Source organism: Bidens hawaiensis, unplaced genomic scaffold, assembly GCF_021521415.1.
Source record: "Bidens hawaiensis isolate Kalapana, Puna unplaced genomic scaffold, B.hawaiensis_p1.1 tig00035450_1, whole genome shotgun sequence".
Lineage (NCBI taxonomy): Eukaryota > Viridiplantae > Streptophyta > Magnoliopsida > Asterales > Asteraceae > Bidens > Bidens hawaiensis.
The window spans coordinates 135,514-157,560 of NW_027496160.1; the positions used below are offsets into that span (position 1 = coordinate 135,514).

The following is a 22,047-nucleotide window of genomic DNA, read 5'->3' on the forward strand; positions in this document are numbered from 1 at the left end:
CCATTCCTTATTTGCCTTGATTTGCGTTTTGAAACTAACCTGTTTGTATCTTTGCTTGAGCAGATCACAAGGATCCACGGCAGCAATGTGCGGGAGCTTGAGGTCTATAGGGAGAAGATGGATGATCTTACCAAGATCGACGAGGCTAAATCCCTTTGCATTGAAAAGATATATGAGTTATGCGACCGGCTGAAGAAGGATCTCGGGCCGATCAAGGCTACTCACGCCAAGGAGTTGCAGGAATTCAAGACGAATCTTCAACTATTTGCTGCTCACTCCATCTGCCGTGCTAGAGTTATGTTGATGGAAGAGGCTATGAACCCCAAGTTTGACACGGCATCCTGGGATCTGAAAGGTTTGAAGGCTAGGGATGCGGAGCTAAGAGCTGAGTTAGGCCTGGAACTTGAGCAGAATCCTGCTGAGGCGAGCAAGGCTGCCGAGATAAGGTCGAGGATGCTGAAGTTGGTGATGGTGACAAGCTCGTGCAAGCCGAGATGGTTGCAAGCTTTTTGGAGGGGCAATGAAGGATATTGAAGGAAAGGCTCGATACGCTCATTAGAACTTAAAAACCTAGTCCAATTGGAGGTTGCAAGCTTTTTGGAGGGGCAAGCTTTTGAACAATTTGCCTTTAAATGTAAGACCCTAACCAGTTTATAACATTTTTAGGCGTAAAGATACGCTCATTAGAACTTAAAAACCTAGTCCAATTAAAACTTTTGCAAATGACGTGATAACATGACACAACATACATAACCAGTAATAAAAACGGATAACATGACACAACATACATAACCAGTAATAAAAACTTTACGATTTATATTTATGATACAAAGACTATATTAGACTTCGGTTTCGAAAATGAATTATTATAGCGGAAGCTTGTTTGGTTCGGTTGTGTTCAGTTCTTCGACAGCTTGATCATCAATCCATGTCCTTCAATTAAGTTATAACCTGTCATGGAAATTCACCATAACTATTAGTCATACATACTTTACATCTACTTGTAATAACATAAGTATACTTAACCCATTTATTAAGACTTTCACTATCATTGTCTTTATACAATTTTCTTTTTAAACATTCAGAGGGTCTAGGTGTTCTCACGTAGTACTATCCCCTTTATTGTCATTCTTTCATATTTGTCATTTTAGTATTTACAACCAAAGATTAGGATTTGCACGCTCATGCACAAAACCTTAGACTCTACGACCCCATGGGTCGTTTATACATCATTTTACTTATCCGGATTAATCGTACGAGTTAAACGGTTTTAAAATTACATATTTTACCCAACGAGCACGAAACCAGTAATTGTACACTGGCACTCGTGTATCATACGCCGAGGGCCAGCGTACCACACGCTGATCACAGCGTATATGTCAGTGTACCACAGTTGTTTGGCGTACCTGGTTTGCAAGGCCAGCATACCATACACTGAGGCCAGCGTATGATACGCTGGTGTCTGCACCAACAGCCCATTTGCACCCATTTCTCATTTCCCTGTTATCCCGCTACCCTTTTCCCACTACAACCGTATTGTAGCCGGCAACTTCATGGTTCCTGAATCTAATCTTCACGACCCCGTTATTCATTTTTTTGACATGTATGACCAGTTCATGTATATACCCATTCCGGGTCACTCCTTTTTATATCCAAATCTTACAACGGGTTATTACCAACACAGTGATTTAACACCAATTTACCCATAGTAACCCTTTATGACTTGGTCTATAAATCACACCCGATAACCATTAAAATCCTTGTCCCATATACTAGGCCTTATGGATCATTTATTCATCCAAACCGGATTATTAATTACAATTCTCATTTGGCCTGTTTGGACCAATTTGAACCAAGTCTCTAACATTAAATATTACAACCCTATCCCGAGTTGTACCCTAATACCCAAACTTCGAAAGCATGTTAGAGCATTAGTAACCACGGATCTTATGGATTTTTTTTTGAGTAACCGCAATGTTTGTCGGACTTCACCTCTACACCAACGGCAGGTAAAATCTAAATGCGGTTTAAAACCAAAGAGGATATAATATGACAATATACAATGCGTGAAGGCTAGTGATTACAATTAGGGATGAATTTAGTGATTTCAGTTTTATACTTGATTTAAATTGTGTTCTATATCTGGCCTGACACCTGTTGAGCATTCATTGATCGAGTAATTAACCGTTAGGTGTCAATAACACTCACGAGCATTGGGCATATCTTTTACTTTGTAAAAATCTGCATCTTGAAATTCTCAAAATCTTAAAATAAATGAATTAGTAGATTTACTTTATTACCCAAAAACAGAAAAAAAAAAATGAACGACCATAGTCCGGGTAAACAAGTATTTATATTTCATGTAAACAGGTATGCATATTTTAGTTAAATAGATGAGGTTTTCCGTTTTCCACCAACCCGTCTCAAATATTTCAGATTTGATTCGAACCCGTTCGAGATCCATGGGCTGACAGATATCTAAGCTGAAATCAAAACCCGGTTTGAACCCAACTCAAAATGTAACATAAACATCAAATAAAATAAAATAAACCGAACAATCTCTCTCTCACTCACTCACACAAACACGCACACAGAGTGACTCTGTTCTTCCGTATTCGGCATAAAGATACTAAAAGGTACATCCCAACCCATCAACATCCCAACCCATCAACATCCCAACATTCATCCATGACAATCTTCATCTATCAATCAAACCGGCTCTCTCGTTTCATTTCATCACAATAATCTTGTAAAAATTCCATTTTTTTATAAAGTTATTTGTAAAATCCCAAATCTTAATTTTTTATGTTCTGTCCATCAATTTTTCTTGATTTTTTTGTTGTCTAATTCAAGGGTTTTGTCTTTGCATGCAGGATTGCGGATATTTATTTAATTTAATTTAATATTTATATAATTGTTTTTTAGGGTTTTGGGGCAAACCCATTGGGTCATCTGAATTTAGGGTTTTAGGGATTTAATATTCTATAAATCTTTAATTTTGATATGGTTGGATATTGAATTTGGGGAATGGGGAGTTCTTGTAAACCAAATGGTCAAAGTATTGACTCGGCCGTCGGTGGGTTGGTTTGGGTTCGCCGGAGAAACGGGTCGTGGTGGCCAGCTCAGATATTGGGGCTTGATGAGTTACCGGAAGGTTGTTTGGTGTCGACTAAAAGATCGGGTACTCCCGTTAAGCTGTTAGGAAGAGAGGATGTCAGTGTGTAAGTTTCGGTTTATCTTATTTCGGTTAACGGTTAATTTAGGGGTGTTTTGTATAATCAATTTCTAGGGTTTGGTTAACCTTTAAGGGTCAAATTAGCTAATTTTTTAATATTAGATTATGGCTGCCGCTGACCAGACACCATGTATCTTCTATACGACTCGTATAGGTTCAACATTTTGGCAGACATTGTTGATAGTTAAATATACGAGTTGCATAGAGGTATTTGAGTCGTATAGACCTACACAAGTCACATAGGCCTATACAAGGCGTATATGGCCTTACGAGGCGTATAGGTCATGGACGAAGACTATCCGAGACATGTAGGGTCTATACAGTTCTTTAGTGATGAACTTTATGCATCTCGCACTTTATAGACCTATACCAGGTGTATAGACGGGTCAAACTGTAGGTCTGAAATTTCTGTACCGTTGTCGTGCACGGTGCACATGATCTCTATTTGACTCGTATCGGCCTTGATGAATTGGTCTCTGCAAGAAAGGGCTGGTGTCTGGTTATCACCTCCCTAGATAATAATTTCATCTTGTTAATAGACATCTAATATGTCAAACGGGTTAGAATTCAGTAGTCAACTTAAAGGGAAATGAGTCAAATGACCTGGCTGTTTAAAAGTATCCCGAAACATATTCGGGGGTTTATGTTCTCCTAGTTTGTTTCATTACAAAAATTCGATTTTGACAATATTAGTTTTTTTAAACATATTTAAAGTTTTAGTTATCTAAGTTCAAAAAGTTGTTTGTTTGTATATAAAATGCAGGGACTGGTATAATCTTGAGAAGTCTAAACGTGTAAAACCGTTTCGCTGCGGTGAATATGACGAATGCATTGAAAGAGCTAAAGTTACTGCAAGTATTAACTGCGGTAAAGCATCAAAATATGCACGCAGGGAGGATGCAATTCTTCACGCTCTAGAGATCGAAAACTTCCAGTTATCAAAGAATAATAATCTCGAACATGTGTCTGATAAGTCGAGTGGCCTGGATTTCATCTCAGTTTCTCCACAGGAACTATCACGTACTGCCGCTTCACCAGATGATTCCTTAGAGGATATGATGCAGGAGACCCAGAATGAGTCAGAAGATGGCGAAACAGAAGGAAGTAAAAGACGCATGCGGGGATTAGAGGACCTTGGTGTTGGAGGGGCAGTTTCGCCATTTAAGAAAAAGCGGTCTCGAGTGGTGCACATTCATGATTTTTTAAAGAAGAAGAGCCGTCGTTGTCAGCTGACTAAAGTTATGAAGAGAACTGAGATGGTAACAATTCCTGTTATGAGTGAAGGACTCGCGGATCTTAACAGGTCGGGCTTTCCTGATGCTGAAATGTGGGAAATGGAATATAAAGAAGTAAAAGGAAGTTTTTCTGACGGTACCAGTGATGCTGCTAATAAGCAAAAAGAATTTGAGAATTCTAGTGTTTCTGAGTTACTAGAAACTGATGATTCCTCCGGAAGGTTGTTTGATGTTCCTTTTATTAAAGAAGAAAAGCAAACTGCAGGTATTATTTTTTCTGTACTTTTTTTAATCATAATTTAAGCATATTATTCTGATTAATGTGACTTGAAATGGGTAAGATCAGTTTTAATGCTTTTGGTTAAGTGGTTTTAGTTATCTTTAGATGTCAAGTCATTAGTTTTAGCAATTTCATATTCAAAATTGCAGAACATAATATTTCGCCAATCAAAACAGTTAATATCAAATATACCTGTTAAAAATAATGAGAATTTCATACTTACCCATTTCGTTAAATGTAATTTATCATATGACCATTATACCCTTGTTTTTTTTCCTTACAGTCTAAACTCTCATATCCTAGAGCAATCTTTGGGAAGACTATAAATCTCATAAATTTGAAAATGGGTATTTTTTATTCAGTTATTTTTTAATTGGTAATTATGATATTATATCAAGTCTTTACGGGGATGTATGTAACTGTCCTTAAGAAAAACTACTAAGTTATGTAAATGTTTACTTGAAGTACTTAAAATCTTTGTAAATGCAAGGTATAATGACCATATTACTCTTCTTATTGTTAGTATGAGGGCGGGAGTTATAAAAGTTTTTGTGAATAAAATTTCTATTATGGTTGATGGGAATAAATTATAGTTTAGTATTATTTATTGAACAATAAGTTAGGAAGTCTTATATGTTCATTTTATCATAAGTTGCTTATATAACCAGAAGTTGTCATCCACACAAAGCATTATGTTCGATTATTTTGACTTGAAGTTGCTACACTTAAATTTCAATATTTGGATTATCTGATCATATACTAATCATTCAGTATTACATAAATTAGTTTCATTGCACTGATGCCAAATGTTTTAATCACCAGGTTCTTCTCCTGCATTGGAACCTGAAACGGGCCTGGTCGGTACCCAACCTAAGTTCGGACAGAGTAGCCCCGTTGAAACCGTATCGGTGGTACCCAATGAATTCCAAGAATCCAGTTATATAAGTTCAGGTGCTGACATAAGCCATATAATCGATAACAACGGTAGTTCAAAATGGCAGCATAAAGGCAAAAGAAAATCAAGAAATAAAAGCAAAACAAAACCCATCATGAGTTTTTTGACCCCAGACGACGAGTCAAGAGAAGTCAACGGCACGGTTGAGGTAACAGCCCCACAAAAATTCATGTTTATTCATCAGCCTTGTTCTGCGGGCTCCCTTTATGATATCAATATCAAGGTTAAATCGGACAATTTTCCTCGGCATATTCCATACATATCTCTTGCGAGTAACCTTACAGGCCAACGAGTAACGGGCCATTCGGTTGAAGTCGAGGTCGTTAACGATGTCGTTTGTGATCTTTCGTTTAATAGTTCCGAATGCCCTAGTAGTAGCTGCGAGTTAGGTGGGGTCAACATGGTCAACGGGGATGCCGAGATGGTTCCAGAAGCTTTGAAAAAAGTTAGAAAATATGGGCCTTTATCTAAAAAGAAGACCCGGAAGCTATCTTCATTAACGGCTTCCAAGAGACCGAGTGAAAGTGGGATGCTTAAAAGGCCCGATGTAGCTTGTGTTCCATTGAATGTTGTTTTTGGTAGGATCAATGCAGTATTGGGCCTTACTTCGGAAGATGAGGGTCCCACTCGATGAAATTTTTTATACGGGTCGTGGATGGTGGGCGTGTAGGATTAGAAAGTTGGGATTTTAAGTCATTAAGTTATTTTGTTTGTGGACCGCTGGGCCCCGGTTGTATAATACTGGTGTGGCCATGGTTTGGTGAACGGTTGAGGTCTTTGTATAGGAACGGTGTAACCTAAGATGTAATCATTCTCGGGTTTAAAATGTCTGTTAAACTATTATTGAGTTATAAAGTACGATGGTGGTAAACTTTTGCTTATTTTGGTACATGTTTGTTTTTGTTTATGGGTTTGTTGGTGTTAAAACTTAGTAAGAACTGTTGGGTATGGCCTAACCAATTTGGCTTGGGCTTGGCGGCGGGTCAAAGAGTGTTTTGCTCAGTGGCGAGTCAAAAGGTTTTCGTGAGTGAGCCGATAATAGGTAAGGCTAGAACGCGGCGGGTTAAAAACCGGCACTAATTGATAGTACTAAAAAGATATGCAAGAATGACATGAAATGCTACTTGTTTTGATTGTAACATGCTTTACTTTATCTTCTATAATGGAACAATCGAATGAATAGTAATGAACACAGACATAATTTGATTTGAGTATTAAGACTAAATGATTGATTTAGGTATTTCTTGGTTATAATGCGAGAGAGAAATGAAGGGGATTGTGGTCAACATGAGCGTTTCACACGTTGTACATAGATTCGTGTCAAGTATGCAAACCATATAATCAAAAACAAGGCATGCCTGTGTAACATAGAATGTGTTCATTTATTTAATTATGATTGTAACCGAACGTGAATAACTAAACAAACAAATATTTATGTTCGTCCTTAAAAAGTGAACATTTTCATGTTCGTTTATGTTAGTTCATTAAAATTCTAAATAGACAATTCACTTTGTAAAATGTAAATGAACATAATTAAACAAACATAAATGAATATAAATGAACAAACACAAACAAACACCAAACATGTAAAGACCATATGAGTAATTAGGGCTTTTAATTTTTAGAGTGTTAAGCAGGAAATAGATATGAGCTGAGTTTTTATTTACTTAGCATATCATTCGTTTTTAATATCTATAAAATTACACAGTTAAATGTGTTAAAATGAACAAACGTAAATAAACAAACATAAACCAAAAAATATGAACAAGCATAAACTAACGTTCTTGAACGTAAAGGAGCGAACGAAACATAGTATTCATGTTCGTCCATTTATCTTTTGGAGGGATTACTCTATAGAATTTTTTCTAAGTTTTGAAATTTTTCCAATCAGGTTGCTTATAAAATATTTTGTTCCAATCAGGTTACTAAAGTTTTCTTTGTATTTTAATCATAGATATTTTACCTGGATAGCAAGTTATGTAGGTTTTTTTTTTAATTTTTAAATAGTTTGACATTTCAAAATATTTTTTTAAAAATTCAAAAATTTAGTAAAAGTTGAGAAAAATAATTTTTAAATTGCGAAAAATTGCAAAAAAAAATCTAAAAAACTGAAAAAAAGGTAAGAAATCACCCTTTTTAAGTTATGGGTTTTCTATAAGAAACCACATTTTTTAGAAAACTTTCAAAAAAAGATAGTGATCTGATATTAAAATATTTAATTATAGAATTATTAATTGATTCTGTAAAAAAAAAGAGCATATTAATTATATTGTATTTTTTCGTAATTTTGCAGGGTTTTTCTTTTTTTCTTTTTTTTTTATAAGTTTTCACAATTTAAAAATTATTTTTCTTAATTTTTACTATTTTTTTTCAATTTTTTAAAAAATATTATGCAAATCACCTACAATGTAAACCCAAAAAGTATCAGAACCATCCTACAAATTACCAATCCCATTATTATTATTATTATTATTATTATTATTATTATTCCATTTCCTTAACGAAGAAACAAACACGCTGAAACCGAAACCCCCAAATCACCACCAATACCAAACCCTAGCTCACAAAAACCCAAATCCAATCGATCGATCGATCAATCAATCAATCAGCATGGGTCAAGCCGAGAAGCTAATGAACCAGATCATGGAACTCAAGTTCACCGCCAAAAGCCTCCAACGCCAAGCCCGCAAATGCGAAAAAGACGAGAAATCCGAAAAGCTCAAAGTCAAAAAAGCCATCGAGAAAGGCAACATGGACGGCGCCCGCATCTACGCCGAGAACGCCATCCGCAAACGCAACGAGCAGATGAATTACCTCCGCCTCGCCTCCCGCCTCGACGCCGTCGTCGCCCGCCTCGACACCCAGGCCAAGATGAACACCATCTCCAAGTCCATGGGCTCCATTGTCAAGTCCCTCGAGTCCACCCTCGCCACCGGCAATTTGCAGAAGATGTCCGAGACTATGGACCATTTTGAGAGTCAGTTTGTCAATATGGAGGTGCAGGCCGAGTTTATGGAGAGCTCGATGGCGGGAAGCACGTCGTTGAGTACTCCGGAAGGCGAGGTTAATAGTTTGATGCAGCAGGTTGCGGATGATTATGGCTTGGAGGTCTCTGTTGGGCTGCCGCAGCCGGCTGCGCACGCGGTCCCAACTAAGAGTGCGGAGAAGGTGGATGAGGATGATCTGTCAAGGAGACTTGCGGAACTTAAGGCACGCGGGTAAATCGAAGTACTGGTTTATGAGTGGTGTTTGTTTTTATGTTATCTGCGAAACCAGAATAAATGTGTATATTTGACTGTTTATTAAAACTTTAAGTCTACTGTGGGTGTTTGATATGTTTTAAGATTAAGAATGTGTTTATATACTATGGCTATATCTATATATGTGATATTACTGTTGGATTTATATGTTTTGGTTTTATAGTTTATAGCTAGTTAAGCTTTTTATGTGCTCTGAGCTTGATCATGTTAACACCTTGGTTGTGATAATGTGATTGGATTGCATCACTAGGGTTGACTAGTGTTTGACCAAATTAGACAGACGATTGCGATGGGTCTGATTTTTCAAGAATTTAAGTCTGATTGAACAAGTTTAGCTATTGATTGGGGAACAGGTTTGAGTTTTTGAACAAAGATGATGATATATTTAAGTGTTTTAAGGTTAACAAGCTTAAATATTACCTATAATATGTTTCTTAGTACCTTTATTTATTTATTTAATAATGAACGGGTCACATGCGTGATGGGTACATTGGATTTTGGGATCAAAACACGTTGGAGCGCCCCAAGCTTTTTAAAACCAAGGTTAACATCAAATTGACTTAATTACTTTTATGTCTGCAAATGCTGGAATAAGTCTTTTAAGTTGACTGTAAAAACTGTTCCTGTGCATTGCTACATTTTGTTCTGGCATTGAGCAAAGGTTATTATCTGGTTTTATTCTAATCATCTTTGATTATTGCTTCAATGCCCTATTGTTGTTGCATACTGGTTTTAAACTAATCGTCTGTGAGTATTGCTTCCATGTCCTGTTGTTGTTTCATGATGATTCTTGTAAAGATATCTGAATTCTAAAGTTAGAAACTTGGCTGTCTGGATTTCATATGTCAAAAACTTACAGTGTTGACCCATTTAAGCTTGTTATGTGCTGGATCATGCTAACACCTAATTGACTTGGATACTTTCATGTCTGCAAGTGCTTGAACAAATCCTAAACCATAAAAACTGTTCCTGTGCATTGCTACATTTTTTTTACTCTTAGGCATGGATGCTATGATCTGGTTTTATTCTAAAAGCCTTTAATTATTGCTTCCATGCCCTATTGCTGTTGCATAGTATTTGGTCTCTGATAAAATCTGATTCTTGTAAAGATATCTAGAGTAAGAAGATTGGTTGTCCGGATTTCATATATGGTTTCATATAGCAGATAATAGTTGGAAGTTTTTTAAGATGCTTTGCTGTTTTATTAAGGCCAAATTCAAAGTAGATGTTCGCATGATACTGTCAGTTAATTACACATATTAGAATTGTGTGAATTTTGGTGAAATGAAAAGCCTTAGGAGCTCTTTGATCATGAATTTAAGTCTTAAATCACCAATTCACATCTATTTTGTGGAAATATAAAAAATAAAAGTAAATGACAGAGAGTTCTTACCAGAACACTTTGTAATATGTTTAAACTTTAGTCGAAGAATTGCGTAACAATATATATTTGAAAATGAAGAATTGCGTAACAACATATATTCGAAAATGATGTACGAATCTAGTATATAAACTGAGTTCCCTTATTTATGGTACTAACCTGCGGCCTATATCTTTATGTATAGTTGATCCGCCCTTGTTGGTTACTTGCATAGTCAGCACGCGCATGTGTGAGTTTTTTGTATAAGGGTTTAGAAAGTTGTTAAGTGCCCGTAGATGGGTGTTTGAAGAGTGGACACAAATAGGTAGCTCGCTACTTAAACAAGTGGACTCTAACTGATTTTTATAACAAAAGAAATGAGGTGGCACATTAGAACAAACACATGTACGTGAGATTCCTAGTCCGCTCGTTGAGTAAGGTTGCCTGTAGTCTGACTAAGCTCACATGCCTAGTGGACTTGTAGATAAATATATTCTCTTGCAAAGTTTGCTTATGTGTACAGTATCGCTGTGTTCTCGAGTCTCATTTAACAAGGGGAGGGAAGGAAAAGAAAGAAAAATATTAAAAAACCATGTTTTAAGGATTTTTTTAAGAAGAGATGGGGAGGGGAAATGAGGAAACTATTGAAAAATTTGAACATATTATCATCTTTCCAAATTGGAGAGATTAGAAGAGAATATTTGTGTGTAATAACAACTTTCTATTAATTCCTAAATTACCCCCATATCTAACTCCTTAATATAGTTTACTTAAAGGATATAATAGAAAAATTATATCTTTCTTTTCCTTTCCTCTTAACTTAGGAACACCTAAAATGTTTAATTTCCTTTCATATTCATTAAACTCGGGAACACGAAATAAAGTCGCACATTTTTCTTCCCTTACCTTTCATTCTTGTCCTAATTCTTTTTTCTTCCCCTCCCCTCGTTAAATAAGACTCGGGAACACTATTGTACATATAAATGAATAACGAACACACATGACATTTGCATATGTTCTGATCTGATTGTTGGAATGCAGTGTCATTTCCGTTTATGAACTGCTATAACTTTTTAGGCATAATGTTGAACACTTGCCCAGCAAGATGATCAGCAACTCCTCACTCCTCACTGGATGGGGTTGGTGGATTTTCATTTTACTCCCAAATTTTTTTGGCTTAGGGTCCTCCCACATCACTTGGAATCCTCACACACCATTTTTTTTCTATACGGCTCGTATATAGCTATATGGTCATATAGCACATGAATTATGTCAGTTTGTGTCGGAGCTTGTCGGTCATTGTTTGTAGTGCCTCGTATAGCCCTATACGGGCCGTATAGGGCTATACGGGCGTATAGACAATTTTTTGGACACAATTTTAAATATTAATACGTTAATATGACCGTATAGACCTATACGGACGTATAGACAATTTTTTGGACACAATTTTAAATATTAATACGTTAATATGACCTATAGACTTATACGGACGTATAGACAATTTTTTGGACACAATTTTAAATATTAATACGTTTTTATCTTACATTTTAATGTATTAAGTACATAACATACTTGGCTAAATATGATATTTTAGAATAGAATAAACTGTATATTAACATTTACATAACATACTTGGCTAAATAATTTGTAGTTGTACCCCGAGAGCATTTGGTTAAGATTATATTATGTTACAGTTTATAATAGTCTATAACAATAATCAATCAATGACTAAGCAAATAAGAAAACATTTAGCCAAAACATACTGATAAATATCTGGTCCACATACATAAAAGAGAAAATTACAATTTTTGTCCCTGTGGTTTTAAGGTGGAGGCACAATGAGTCCCTAAAAATTTTTTTGAACCAGTTAAGTCCCCGTGGTTTCAAAAATGAACCATTTGAGTCCTTGCTATTACTTAACTTTCAGAGTTAAACTTTCATTTTACTGAAACCACAGAGACTCAAATTGTTTGTTTCTGAAATCACAGGGACTCAAATGGTTCGTTTCTGAAACCACGAGGACTCAACCAGTTAAAAATTTTTTTCGAGGACTCATTGTGCCAGCGTCTTAAAACCACAGGGATTCAAACAGTAATTTTCTCTACATAAAAATAAAAGCGCACCTCAAACATTTGGCAAAAGTTTTCTATACAGTCGTATAGCCATATACGACCGTATAGGTTTTATGGTGTGTCAGCTAGCAATACGAGTCATTTAACACCTATACGGCTCGTATAGGTCTATACGGTCGTAGAGGTTGAAAAAGTGTTTTTTTTGTCCCGCTTGTCAGTCATGCGTAGCCTATACGGCCGTATAGGCATACGGGGGGGGGGGGGGGGGTGTATAAGGATCACATTCCATTTTTATTCTCTCTCTAATTTTGTTAATAACTAGTGGGTTCACCCGTCGCGATGCGGCGGAGTGAGGTTGCCCAACAGATTTTATGTGTGTTTTGGTGACGGATACACACATATTAGGCAAAGTCCATATTGGTTTTTTCTAATATATGTTGCACATGCTAGTATGGGCTACATAATATCGGAAGACATTTTGATACCCAAGTTGCCCTATTAAGTTGAGTATTTTTTTGGGTTTACATAGTAAGTGTAGGTGTTTTTACACAAAAAATACGGCCTTGCGCTCTTAAAAATTGTGCCTACACTTTACCTTCTCAAAACCAATTCTAATTTAAACAAAAAATGACAACCATGCCTTCATTTTTTGACTTTTGTTACTGAATCCACTTAGCAATGCCATCACTCTTGCATTTACTACAGAAAGATCAACACATATACATATATTAGTAATTAGGCAACAAATTGCTATTTAAAAGAAATAATAACATCTAGTAAATCTGAATATTATTCTCTTTTTCCGAACCGCATTAATGATAGTCTAAATTAACAGTTACTTGGTTTCTAAATGAACTAAATTCACAATCAGTCATGGAAACTACAACTTCAAAATCCTAATTTGTAATAAGCAATTTCAGTTTATATGTTTTATGAAAATAATTCATATTTAAAGGCTAAAGCGTCATTTCGTAAATAAAAAGTAATCGTTAAGTCAAGTCGAGAGGCTCATATCGGTATCACGGTAGCAGCAAGCATTGCTACGCCAAAATCGAATGTAATAATAGCCATTTACAACAGGTTCAGCTCCGCATCACGCTTGAACGAAACATTATGACAACTATAAACGAACACCATTAGATTCATAATGAGGCGGTCTTTCTTTCATATCGACAACGAAGCCATGTCAGTTGCCAATCCAAGTCAATACAGACTCAGATACACATCATTGCCTAGTCAAAGTAAATTCCTTCGAATTATTCAAGAAGCTACAGTTAAATGACAATGAAATTCTTTCAAAGTCACAACAGAGCAGCACAAATTGAAGTTCAATTTGTAAAAAGTCAAGACAGACCAGCACAAAAAGTGCAGCTCACCATGTTACATTGCTTGCAAGTAATCATCGGAGAGCAATCGGCTGTTAACTCAAGCGTATGTCTTGACAAAAGCAAAAAATAGCACAAAAAGCAAATGCCGGGTTAAGTGTAAAGCCTACATCACGCGTGGGGCATCCTAACATGAATGGAAAATGCACACCGACAGAAACCAAAGATGCAAAACTTATAAGCACTATTATAAAAAATACTAAGTGATTTAGAGAGTGATAAGATTAAATTTAGTCATAACCGATGCGGCCACCTCCACCACCATAGACGGCTGGAAACCAGCATTTACCGGACCACCACCGCTACCTAGGGTTTCCAAATAGAGCCCGGCAGCAGTAGGTTAGCCGTGATCACCCAACCCACTAACGCGTATCCGCAACACTAAAAGATTAGAGGCTGGAAAACACCACCCGATCACCAAAAAAAAACTAAACCTAAGCCAAGCAACTAACAAACATAACCTCCGTAACACTAACCAACGGAAAAAACAAAGACTGACAACCGTAAACATTTCATCGAACAGTTGGAGTGCAACACATCAAGCGAACATAATGATCCTAAAGTCTGAATGCAACAAAAGAAAGACAAAGAGTTTCATAATCATTACTTAACATTATCAAACATAAGCGAGTTGCTTAAGTTTCCATTGTAGGTAAGAGGAATCCATTTTAAGTTTTGTAACGGTGCAACTAAATTGATAACCAATTGAACATATATATTGACTAACCTCTCAACTACTCCTCAAATTCATTAGTGGTGCTAATGAAATTGTAATATATATATATATATATTACAATTTGGGAAGCACCAGAACTCCTGAAATTGTAATATATATATATATATATAACTTACTATATTAAAAAGTGGATACAGAAATTTTGATACATAAATAATAAAATAACTTCTTTTAATAAAACTATTTATGAGGTTTTGAGGCTTTCATCTACTTAGCAAAATTTTTGACTCGATTAATAAATGAAAGTATGCTTTAGAGTTTGATTAGATCTTCTATCTTTTCTTTATCTTTGTTGATCCTTCTTGTAAGTTGTAAGGTTTATCTTAAAATTTCGAAACAAGGAGTATGTAATGATTATAAAATTGTGTTTCTCCTTGCACAAAATTAATCGGAAACAGATCATGAACCGTATCTCAAACAAGCATAAACGTAACCACAAAATACACAGTATTTAATAACTTGAAGCTATTTTTAAGAACATTATATATAAACACTTTTTTTTAACTAGTCATAGTTTTATGCTTTTAGAAGAACGATTTTGTAAGCTAGTTCCAATACTTTTGTAAGGGACGTTTACGGTCTGGCTCGACCGGTTTTTGATTTTTCTTGGTAGAACTAGCAATGATTTTTCGAGCAACTAAACAAAAGTGGTTAGTCGACCGAACTGACCAAAATAGGTTTCCGGTTAAGCCCCCCTTTTTTTATTTTATGTTCGAAAGTTCAGTAAACAATATGTTTAGAAAGACCAAGCATTTATCTTTTTAAATAATAAAAGATTTATGAAAAAAAGTAGAAAGAAGAGGCCAAGAGCATGAATCTGATTACATTAATAATCTATACATATTATTATAAGTAATACTTATACATATTATAATTGTTAGATTCCTATACCTAATAAAAATATTTTAATATTTTTACAAATATAAAAAATGTCACATCCAAAAGGTGGGCGAATGACTCATTTGGTCTACAAAACGAAACCATGAGCAAAATCATAATATCACAAGAATGGCTAAAACATTAAATAGAAAATAAACATTGTATCTCAAGCCAAACTAACCAAATTATCTTAAAAGAAATAAGTCGTATCATACAATCGGATACTGTCGATTTTTATCTGTTTATCACAGGATTCACAGCCTATCGTGTAAAGAGACGTGAAATGGTTACACGTAGGGGTGGCAACCTTGACCCAAACCATTCCAAGTGGGTCAATTTGGGTTGTTTTAAAATTCAAATGGGTTGAATTGGGTCATAGGTTTTAATTAAATGGGTCAAAATGGGTCACTTGAAATTCCACATTCTTATTTTTGGGTCAAAATGGGTTGACAAATTTAACTACATGGGTCGATGTGGGTTAGTGTATTAAGGAAAAGTGACATGTTTGGGTTGAAATGGGTTTTAGATTGAAACGATATCGATTTAGGTTTCGGCTCGGATCAGCTTTCGTGCCGACACGAGTTTTAGCACTGGACGGGTTGGGTTTCGGTTTCTTTCGAGTTTTCACACTAGACGGGTCGATTAAGGTTTTTGATTCGTTTTCGGCGACATTTCGGTTTCGGTTAATTTGTCGGTTTTTTTTTTTTTTTTTGATGAACGAGGTTAACGGTGAAAATATTTTGGTTTTTTTACTTTTTTCGTTATTTGTTTATATTTTAAGTTATGATTTTTTATTTGTTTTTTTTGAATTTTTTTTGAGGGATTTTGATCTTAATAGAAATCATCAAAAAATATTTAAAAAAATTAATAAAAAAATCATAACTCAAAAAATAAAAAAAAAACAAAAAATGTAAAAAAACTAAAACGTTTCGTCCGTTGTCCTCGTTCAAAAAAAATCGACAAATTAACCGAAACTGAAATGTCGACAACAACGAAACAAAAACATGCTGAAACAAGCTGTTAAGTGATGAAAGGAACTGAAAAATCGCTAAAGCAAGCTGTTAAGTTCTGAAACGAGCTGAAAATCGCTTAAACGAGCTATTTGATGCTAAAACGAACTGAAAAATCGCTTAAACGAGCTGTTACGTGCTGAAATGAACTGAAAAATCGCTTAAACAAGCTGTTACGTGCTGAAACGAACTGAAAAATCGCATAAACGAGCTGTTACGCGATGAAACAAACTGAAAAATCGCTTAAACGAGCTGTTACATGATGAAACGAACTGAAAAATCGCTTAAACGAGCTGTTACGCAATGAAACGAACTGCAAAATCGCTTAAATGAGCTGTTACATGATGAAACGAACTGAAAAATCGCTTAAACGAGCTGTTACGCGCTGAAAAGAACTGAAAAATCACTTAAACGAGCTGTTACGCGATGAAACGAACTAAAAAATCGCTAAAACGAGCTGTTACGCGCTGAAAAGAACTGAAAAATCACTTAAACGAGCTGTTACGCGATGAAACGAACTAAAAAAATCGCTAAAACGAGCTGTTACGCGCTGAAACGAACTGAAAAATCGCTTAAACGAGCTGTTACGCGATGAAACGAACTAAAAAATCGCTAAAACGCTAAAACGAGCTGTTACGCGCTGAAACGAACTGAAAAATCGCTTAAACGAGCTGTTACACGATGAAACGAACTGTAAAATTGCTTAAACGAGCTGTTACGCGCTGAAACGAACTGAAAAATCGCTTAAACGAGCTGTTACGCGCGGAAACGAACTGAAAAATCGATTAAACGAGCTGTTACGCGCTGAAACGAATTGAAAAATTGCTTAAACGAACTGAAAATTCGCTTAAACGAGCTGTTACGCGCTGAAACGAACTGAAAAATCGCGTAAACGAGCTGTTACGCGCGGAAACGAACTGAAAAATCGCTTAAACGAGCTGTTACACGCTGAAACGAACTTTAAAATCGCTTAAACGAGCTGTTACGCGCTGAAACGAACTGGAAAATTGCTTAAACGAACTGAAAAATCGCTTAAACGAGCTGTTACGCGCTGAAACGAACTGAAAAATCTCTTAAACGAGCTGTTACGCGCTGAAACGAACTGAAAAATCGCTTACACGAGCTGTTAAGCGTTGAAACAAACTAAAAAATCGCTTAAACGAGCTGTTACGCGCTGAAACAAACCGAAAAATCGCTTAAACGAGCTGTTACGCGCTGAAACGAACTGAAAAATCGCTTAAACGAGCTGTTACGCGCTGAAACGAACTAAAAAATCGCTTAAAAGAGTTTTGACCCAAACCCGTTTTGACCCGTTCCAACCTTGACCCGTTATAACCCGAACCTGTTGACCATAACCCGTTCCGACCCGAACCAAAACAACCCTTTTTTTAAGTGACCCGTTTCGACCCTAACCCGTTTCAAACCTAACCTGTTCCGACCCATGACCCGTTTTGACCCAACCCAACCCAACCCATTTGCCACCTCTAGTTACACGTGTCAGAACGGTCACGGGTCATATCAGTCATTTAGTCATTTAACATTTTGTGTTGCTCAAGCATATTATGTGGGTCATCTATATAAAACCATTTGTGTTACTCAAGCATATTATGTGGGTCATCTATATAAAACCGGCCAACCTAATCATTCAGCACGTGCGTTTTCCGTGCTGAAATTGTGTGCATGATATATATACGGCGGAGATGACCAGGGTGTGTTCTGTCTTCATCACCTACTGATTTTCTTTACAATTTAACTTGTCACTTGTCACTTGTCACCCTTCAATTTCATCATCGAATTGGTTCCCCACACCAAAAAAAAAAAAAATAAAAAAAATGAATCTTTCGAGATGGGTTTCGATAATATTGATCGTTTCCGTTCTTAAACCTCAAATCTCAAATGGGGTTTCTGAGATTTCACAGCAGTTTCTTGAATTAGCGAAGAAAGAAGAAGTGTTAGAGTGGATGGCAGGGATCAGGAGAAAGATACACGAGAATCCTGAACTGGGTTTTGAAGAATACGAAACAAGTAAGCTTATCAGAGCTCAACTGGATCATTTGGGGATCTCTTACAAACACCCGGTTGCAGTTACCGGTGTTGTTGGGTTCATCGGCTCCGGTGAACCTCCGTTTGTTGCTTTAAGGGCAGATATGGATGCTCTACCATTGCAGGTTTATATATTTTATTAAAGCTTAATTTGAGATATTAATTTCACTTTTGATGTTTGAATTTGGAAATTTTGTTATAATTAGGACCGGTAAATGGGTCGGGTCGGTCCGGGCATGCTCGGGTCACAGGTCAGAGCGGGCCGATTCAAAAATGGGTTATTTTGGTTGGGGTTGGGACGGGGTTGGGCCAAAAGGGGTAAGGTCAAAATGGGTTCGGGTCTGAACAGATGCTGACTTGGGTCAATTTTGGTCAAAATTCTGGACCGAATTGCTAACTAAGGTTTTGTGAAAAGGCAAACCAAACCAGCCGGGTTAGTTAGAGGATCCGGTTTGGTGGTTTAACGGTCTGGTTTTGATGGTTTTGTGTTTTGAACCCTTTTTTTTTTAATTTAAAATCTCTAGTTTCTGTTTAAAACTGATTATCTATTATAATGCATATGCATAACTACATATCCTAAAAATGTAAATATGAAAGAAGATATTTAAACAATAAAGGTTTAACGCCTGTTCCAAATTTCAAACCAGACCAAACCGCAAAACCCAAACCTGCTGGCTTGCTTTAGTTTATACTTTAGAGGGTTCAGTCGGTTTCAACAGTTTTTAAAACAATTGACCCGACAGTTTACAATTAAAAGGGTAGACATATCAACAGCACATGCATTGAAAATGTTGACAAAATTGATTAATAAGGCTTTTAATTTTTGTAATTAGGAAATGGTTGAATGGGAACATAAGAGTAAAGTAGATGGAAAGATGCATGCATGTGGTCATGATGGCCATGTCACCATGCTTCTTGGGGCTGCCAAGATTCTCAAAAACCATACTCATCTTCTCAAGGTATGTAATATGTTTATATATTTTATTATTTTTCTATACTAACTGAAATGGACTCAGTTGAAATGAGTCGTTTTTGAAAACAAGGGTACTAAATTGGTTTCCCCTGCCATATTTTGGTGATGACGACGAGGTGCGGTGGGGGCTTGTGTTTGGATGTGGGCCTAAACTGTTTACTTAACTAATCAAAATTTTGCTTGGTGATTAGTTATAGTCAAACTAATAGTTTTGGATTCTTAACTAATTAAAGAGTTGTAGGAAAGCTGATTATTATTCTAAACATGAAATTACCAAACTACTTATAACTTTAAGTACCTATTGTTACTCTTATTTATATTTTCCTAGATATACACGAGTAAACATGCATACCAACGTCATACGTAACTTTCAACCTGTTTGACATGTTCTCTTTTTAGTTTTTTTTATGAAGGGTTGACTTGTACGAGATAAAGCATGACTGAAATGGGTTGATATGTCATCTCTATCTCATATGGATACAATATATCTAGGACTATACACATATTCTTACATAAAAATGTCTATATATGCTACCCGTTGGCAGGGAACGGTGGTGCTGGTTTTCCAACCGGCAGAGGAAGGCGGTGGCGGTGCAAAAGTGGTGGTGGATAGTGGATCTCTTGAGAATGTGGAAGCCATATTTGGTTTACATGTTTCTCCTGAGCAACCTTGCGGTCAAGTTTTCTCTCGATCTGGTACTTTAATGGCGGGTAACGGTTTTTTCGAAGCGGTCATAACCGGAAAAGGAGGTCATGCTGCCATTCCTCAGAACTCGATCGACCCTATTTTAGCAGCCTCAAACGTTGTTGTCAGTTTACAACATCTTGTGTCAAGAGAAGCCGATCCTCTTGATTCTCAGGTGACTTTTTTGCGGCTTCAAATCATGTTCCGTTTACATATAAACATGTCGATTCAGGTCTTTTAACCTGTAACTGGTCAACTATGATGGTTGAACGGGTGAAACCACAAACCAAATTGTCGTGGTAATACTTACAACCGACTAAATCAATTTGTAAAGAAACACCATTTGTTTAACTTTTTTTAATCAAAATTCAGACTGTGTTTTAGGGCATTCTGACCCAATCCGACTCATTTTGACTATTTACCAAAACTTTTGGAAGTCACTGTGGTTTCATTTTCATTTCAATTATAATTACGCGCCTAGCATTGTTCACCTTTTCCATTATAGGGACTATTTGTGTAACTTACTAATTAATTTAGTATTTGGAGGACTATTTGTGTAATTTATGCAAAATAATAAATAATTAAAGAAACATCTTAAACAACATATAGTTGGAGGACAATTTCTGTAATCATATTTTAAACGCCCGTTTTTAGAAAACCTGGTTAAAAACCCATAACAAAAAGCAAAAACGAAAAGAACTTGTATGATTTCCAAACAACTTATATTGGCAAGCAAATAAGCACTTTCTAGTAGCTTAGCTAAATACCCTCCTAGTGTAAGGATATACATATGATAAAGTGTTTGTTTATATTAAACATCGACACTCTCGCAGGTTGTTACAGTTGCCAAGTTTCAAGGAGGCGGTGCATTTAATGTTATCCCGGATTCTGTCACCATTGGTGGAACCTTTAGAGCTTTCTCTAAAGAAACTTTCTTGCAGCTCAGGCAACGAATTGAGGAGGTACTGAAAATAATTTAAAAAGCTAGAACCTTGAGTTATTTCAGAAACTAGAGTGTGTCAAGATGGGCGGGTTGGGTAGGAGTCAAAGCGTACTGGGCCGGTTTTGTTGACCTGATTTTGCTCTTTTACTTAATTTTTTAAAGATAAATACTGCATTAATTACGATCACAAAGCACTATTGTTACAGTCGTAATCATAGTTTTATTTTTGTGAACAGGTGATTGTAGGTCAAGCAACTGTACATAGATGTAATGCAACTGTCGAATTCGCTTCAAAAGGTAAACCTTTTTACCCGGCCACCATAAACGATGCGGTCTTGCACAAATTCTTCCAGAAAGTTGCAGGAAGTGTTCTTGGTCCCGGTAATGCTAAAGAAATGTCACCAATGATGGGAGCAGAGGATTTTTCTTTTTACCAAGAGATTATTCCTGGTTATTTCTATTTTATTGGAATGAAAAATGAAAAAACTGAAAAACCTCAATCACTTCATTCCCCATTTTTTCAACTTAATGAAGATGTTCTTCCTTATGGGGCCGCAATGCAAGCGTCTCTGGCTGTAACATACCTGCTTGAAAGTCAAAGTCAGCATCTCGAGCGCAAGGATGAACTGTGAAGAGTTTTCTTTAAGTGACATGTTATTGATGCTGCTGCTAACAAGGAGTCTGTTTTAAAGTTGTAAACAAATAATGCTGTTTAGAGTGAGGTGTGTGTTTAGCCTTTATTATTTGCAACCAGTTTTAACTTCCCAAATATCAATTTTAATTAGTGAAGTTGATCCTTAATTGATTCCGCATTGAATTACGACCCTAAGGTTTGCAACCTTGCTTCTCTAGCCCGCTTCGCTCCACGATGGTGGGTCTTGATCGATTCCCACATCCTTCTTGGCGGTTTCTTGATCATCAACTTGCATTAGAAATGACTCAGGCTCCGTTTGATACAATAATCCCATTGGGAGATCGTTCTTTTCTTGATCGGTC

At 36.3% G+C, this 22,047-nt stretch overlaps 2 protein-coding genes and 1 pseudogene across 2 annotated transcripts; all 3 read left to right on the forward strand.

Annotated features, from left to right (window-relative positions):
- The first annotated feature begins 2,925 nt into the window (after window positions 1-2,925).
- Window positions 2,926-6,588, forward strand: LOC143587314 (uncharacterized protein At1g51745-like). Its single transcript, XM_077068635.1, has 3 exons — window positions 2,926-3,221; window positions 3,999-4,735; window positions 5,573-6,588. The coding sequence occupies exons 1-3, from the start codon at window positions 3,028-3,030 to the stop codon at window positions 6,337-6,339; spliced, it is 1,698 nt and encodes a 565-aa protein (XP_076924750.1). The 5' UTR covers window positions 2,926-3,027; the 3' UTR covers window positions 6,340-6,588.
- A 1,638-nt stretch (window positions 6,589-8,226) lies between these two features.
- On the forward strand, window positions 8,227-8,927 carry LOC143587315 (ESCRT-related protein CHMP1B pseudogene; annotated as a pseudogene).
- A 9,309-nt stretch (window positions 8,928-18,236) lies between these two features.
- On the forward strand, window positions 18,237-21,795 carry LOC143587313 (IAA-amino acid hydrolase ILR1-like 4). The gene is made up of 5 exons (XM_077068634.1): window positions 18,237-18,575; window positions 19,284-19,409; window positions 19,969-20,283; window positions 20,942-21,070; window positions 21,288-21,795. The coding sequence occupies exons 1-5, from the start codon at window positions 18,240-18,242 to the stop codon at window positions 21,681-21,683; spliced, it is 1,302 nt and encodes a 433-aa protein (XP_076924749.1). The 5' UTR covers window positions 18,237-18,239; the 3' UTR covers window positions 21,684-21,795.
- Window positions 21,796-22,047: the final 252 nt, after the last annotated feature.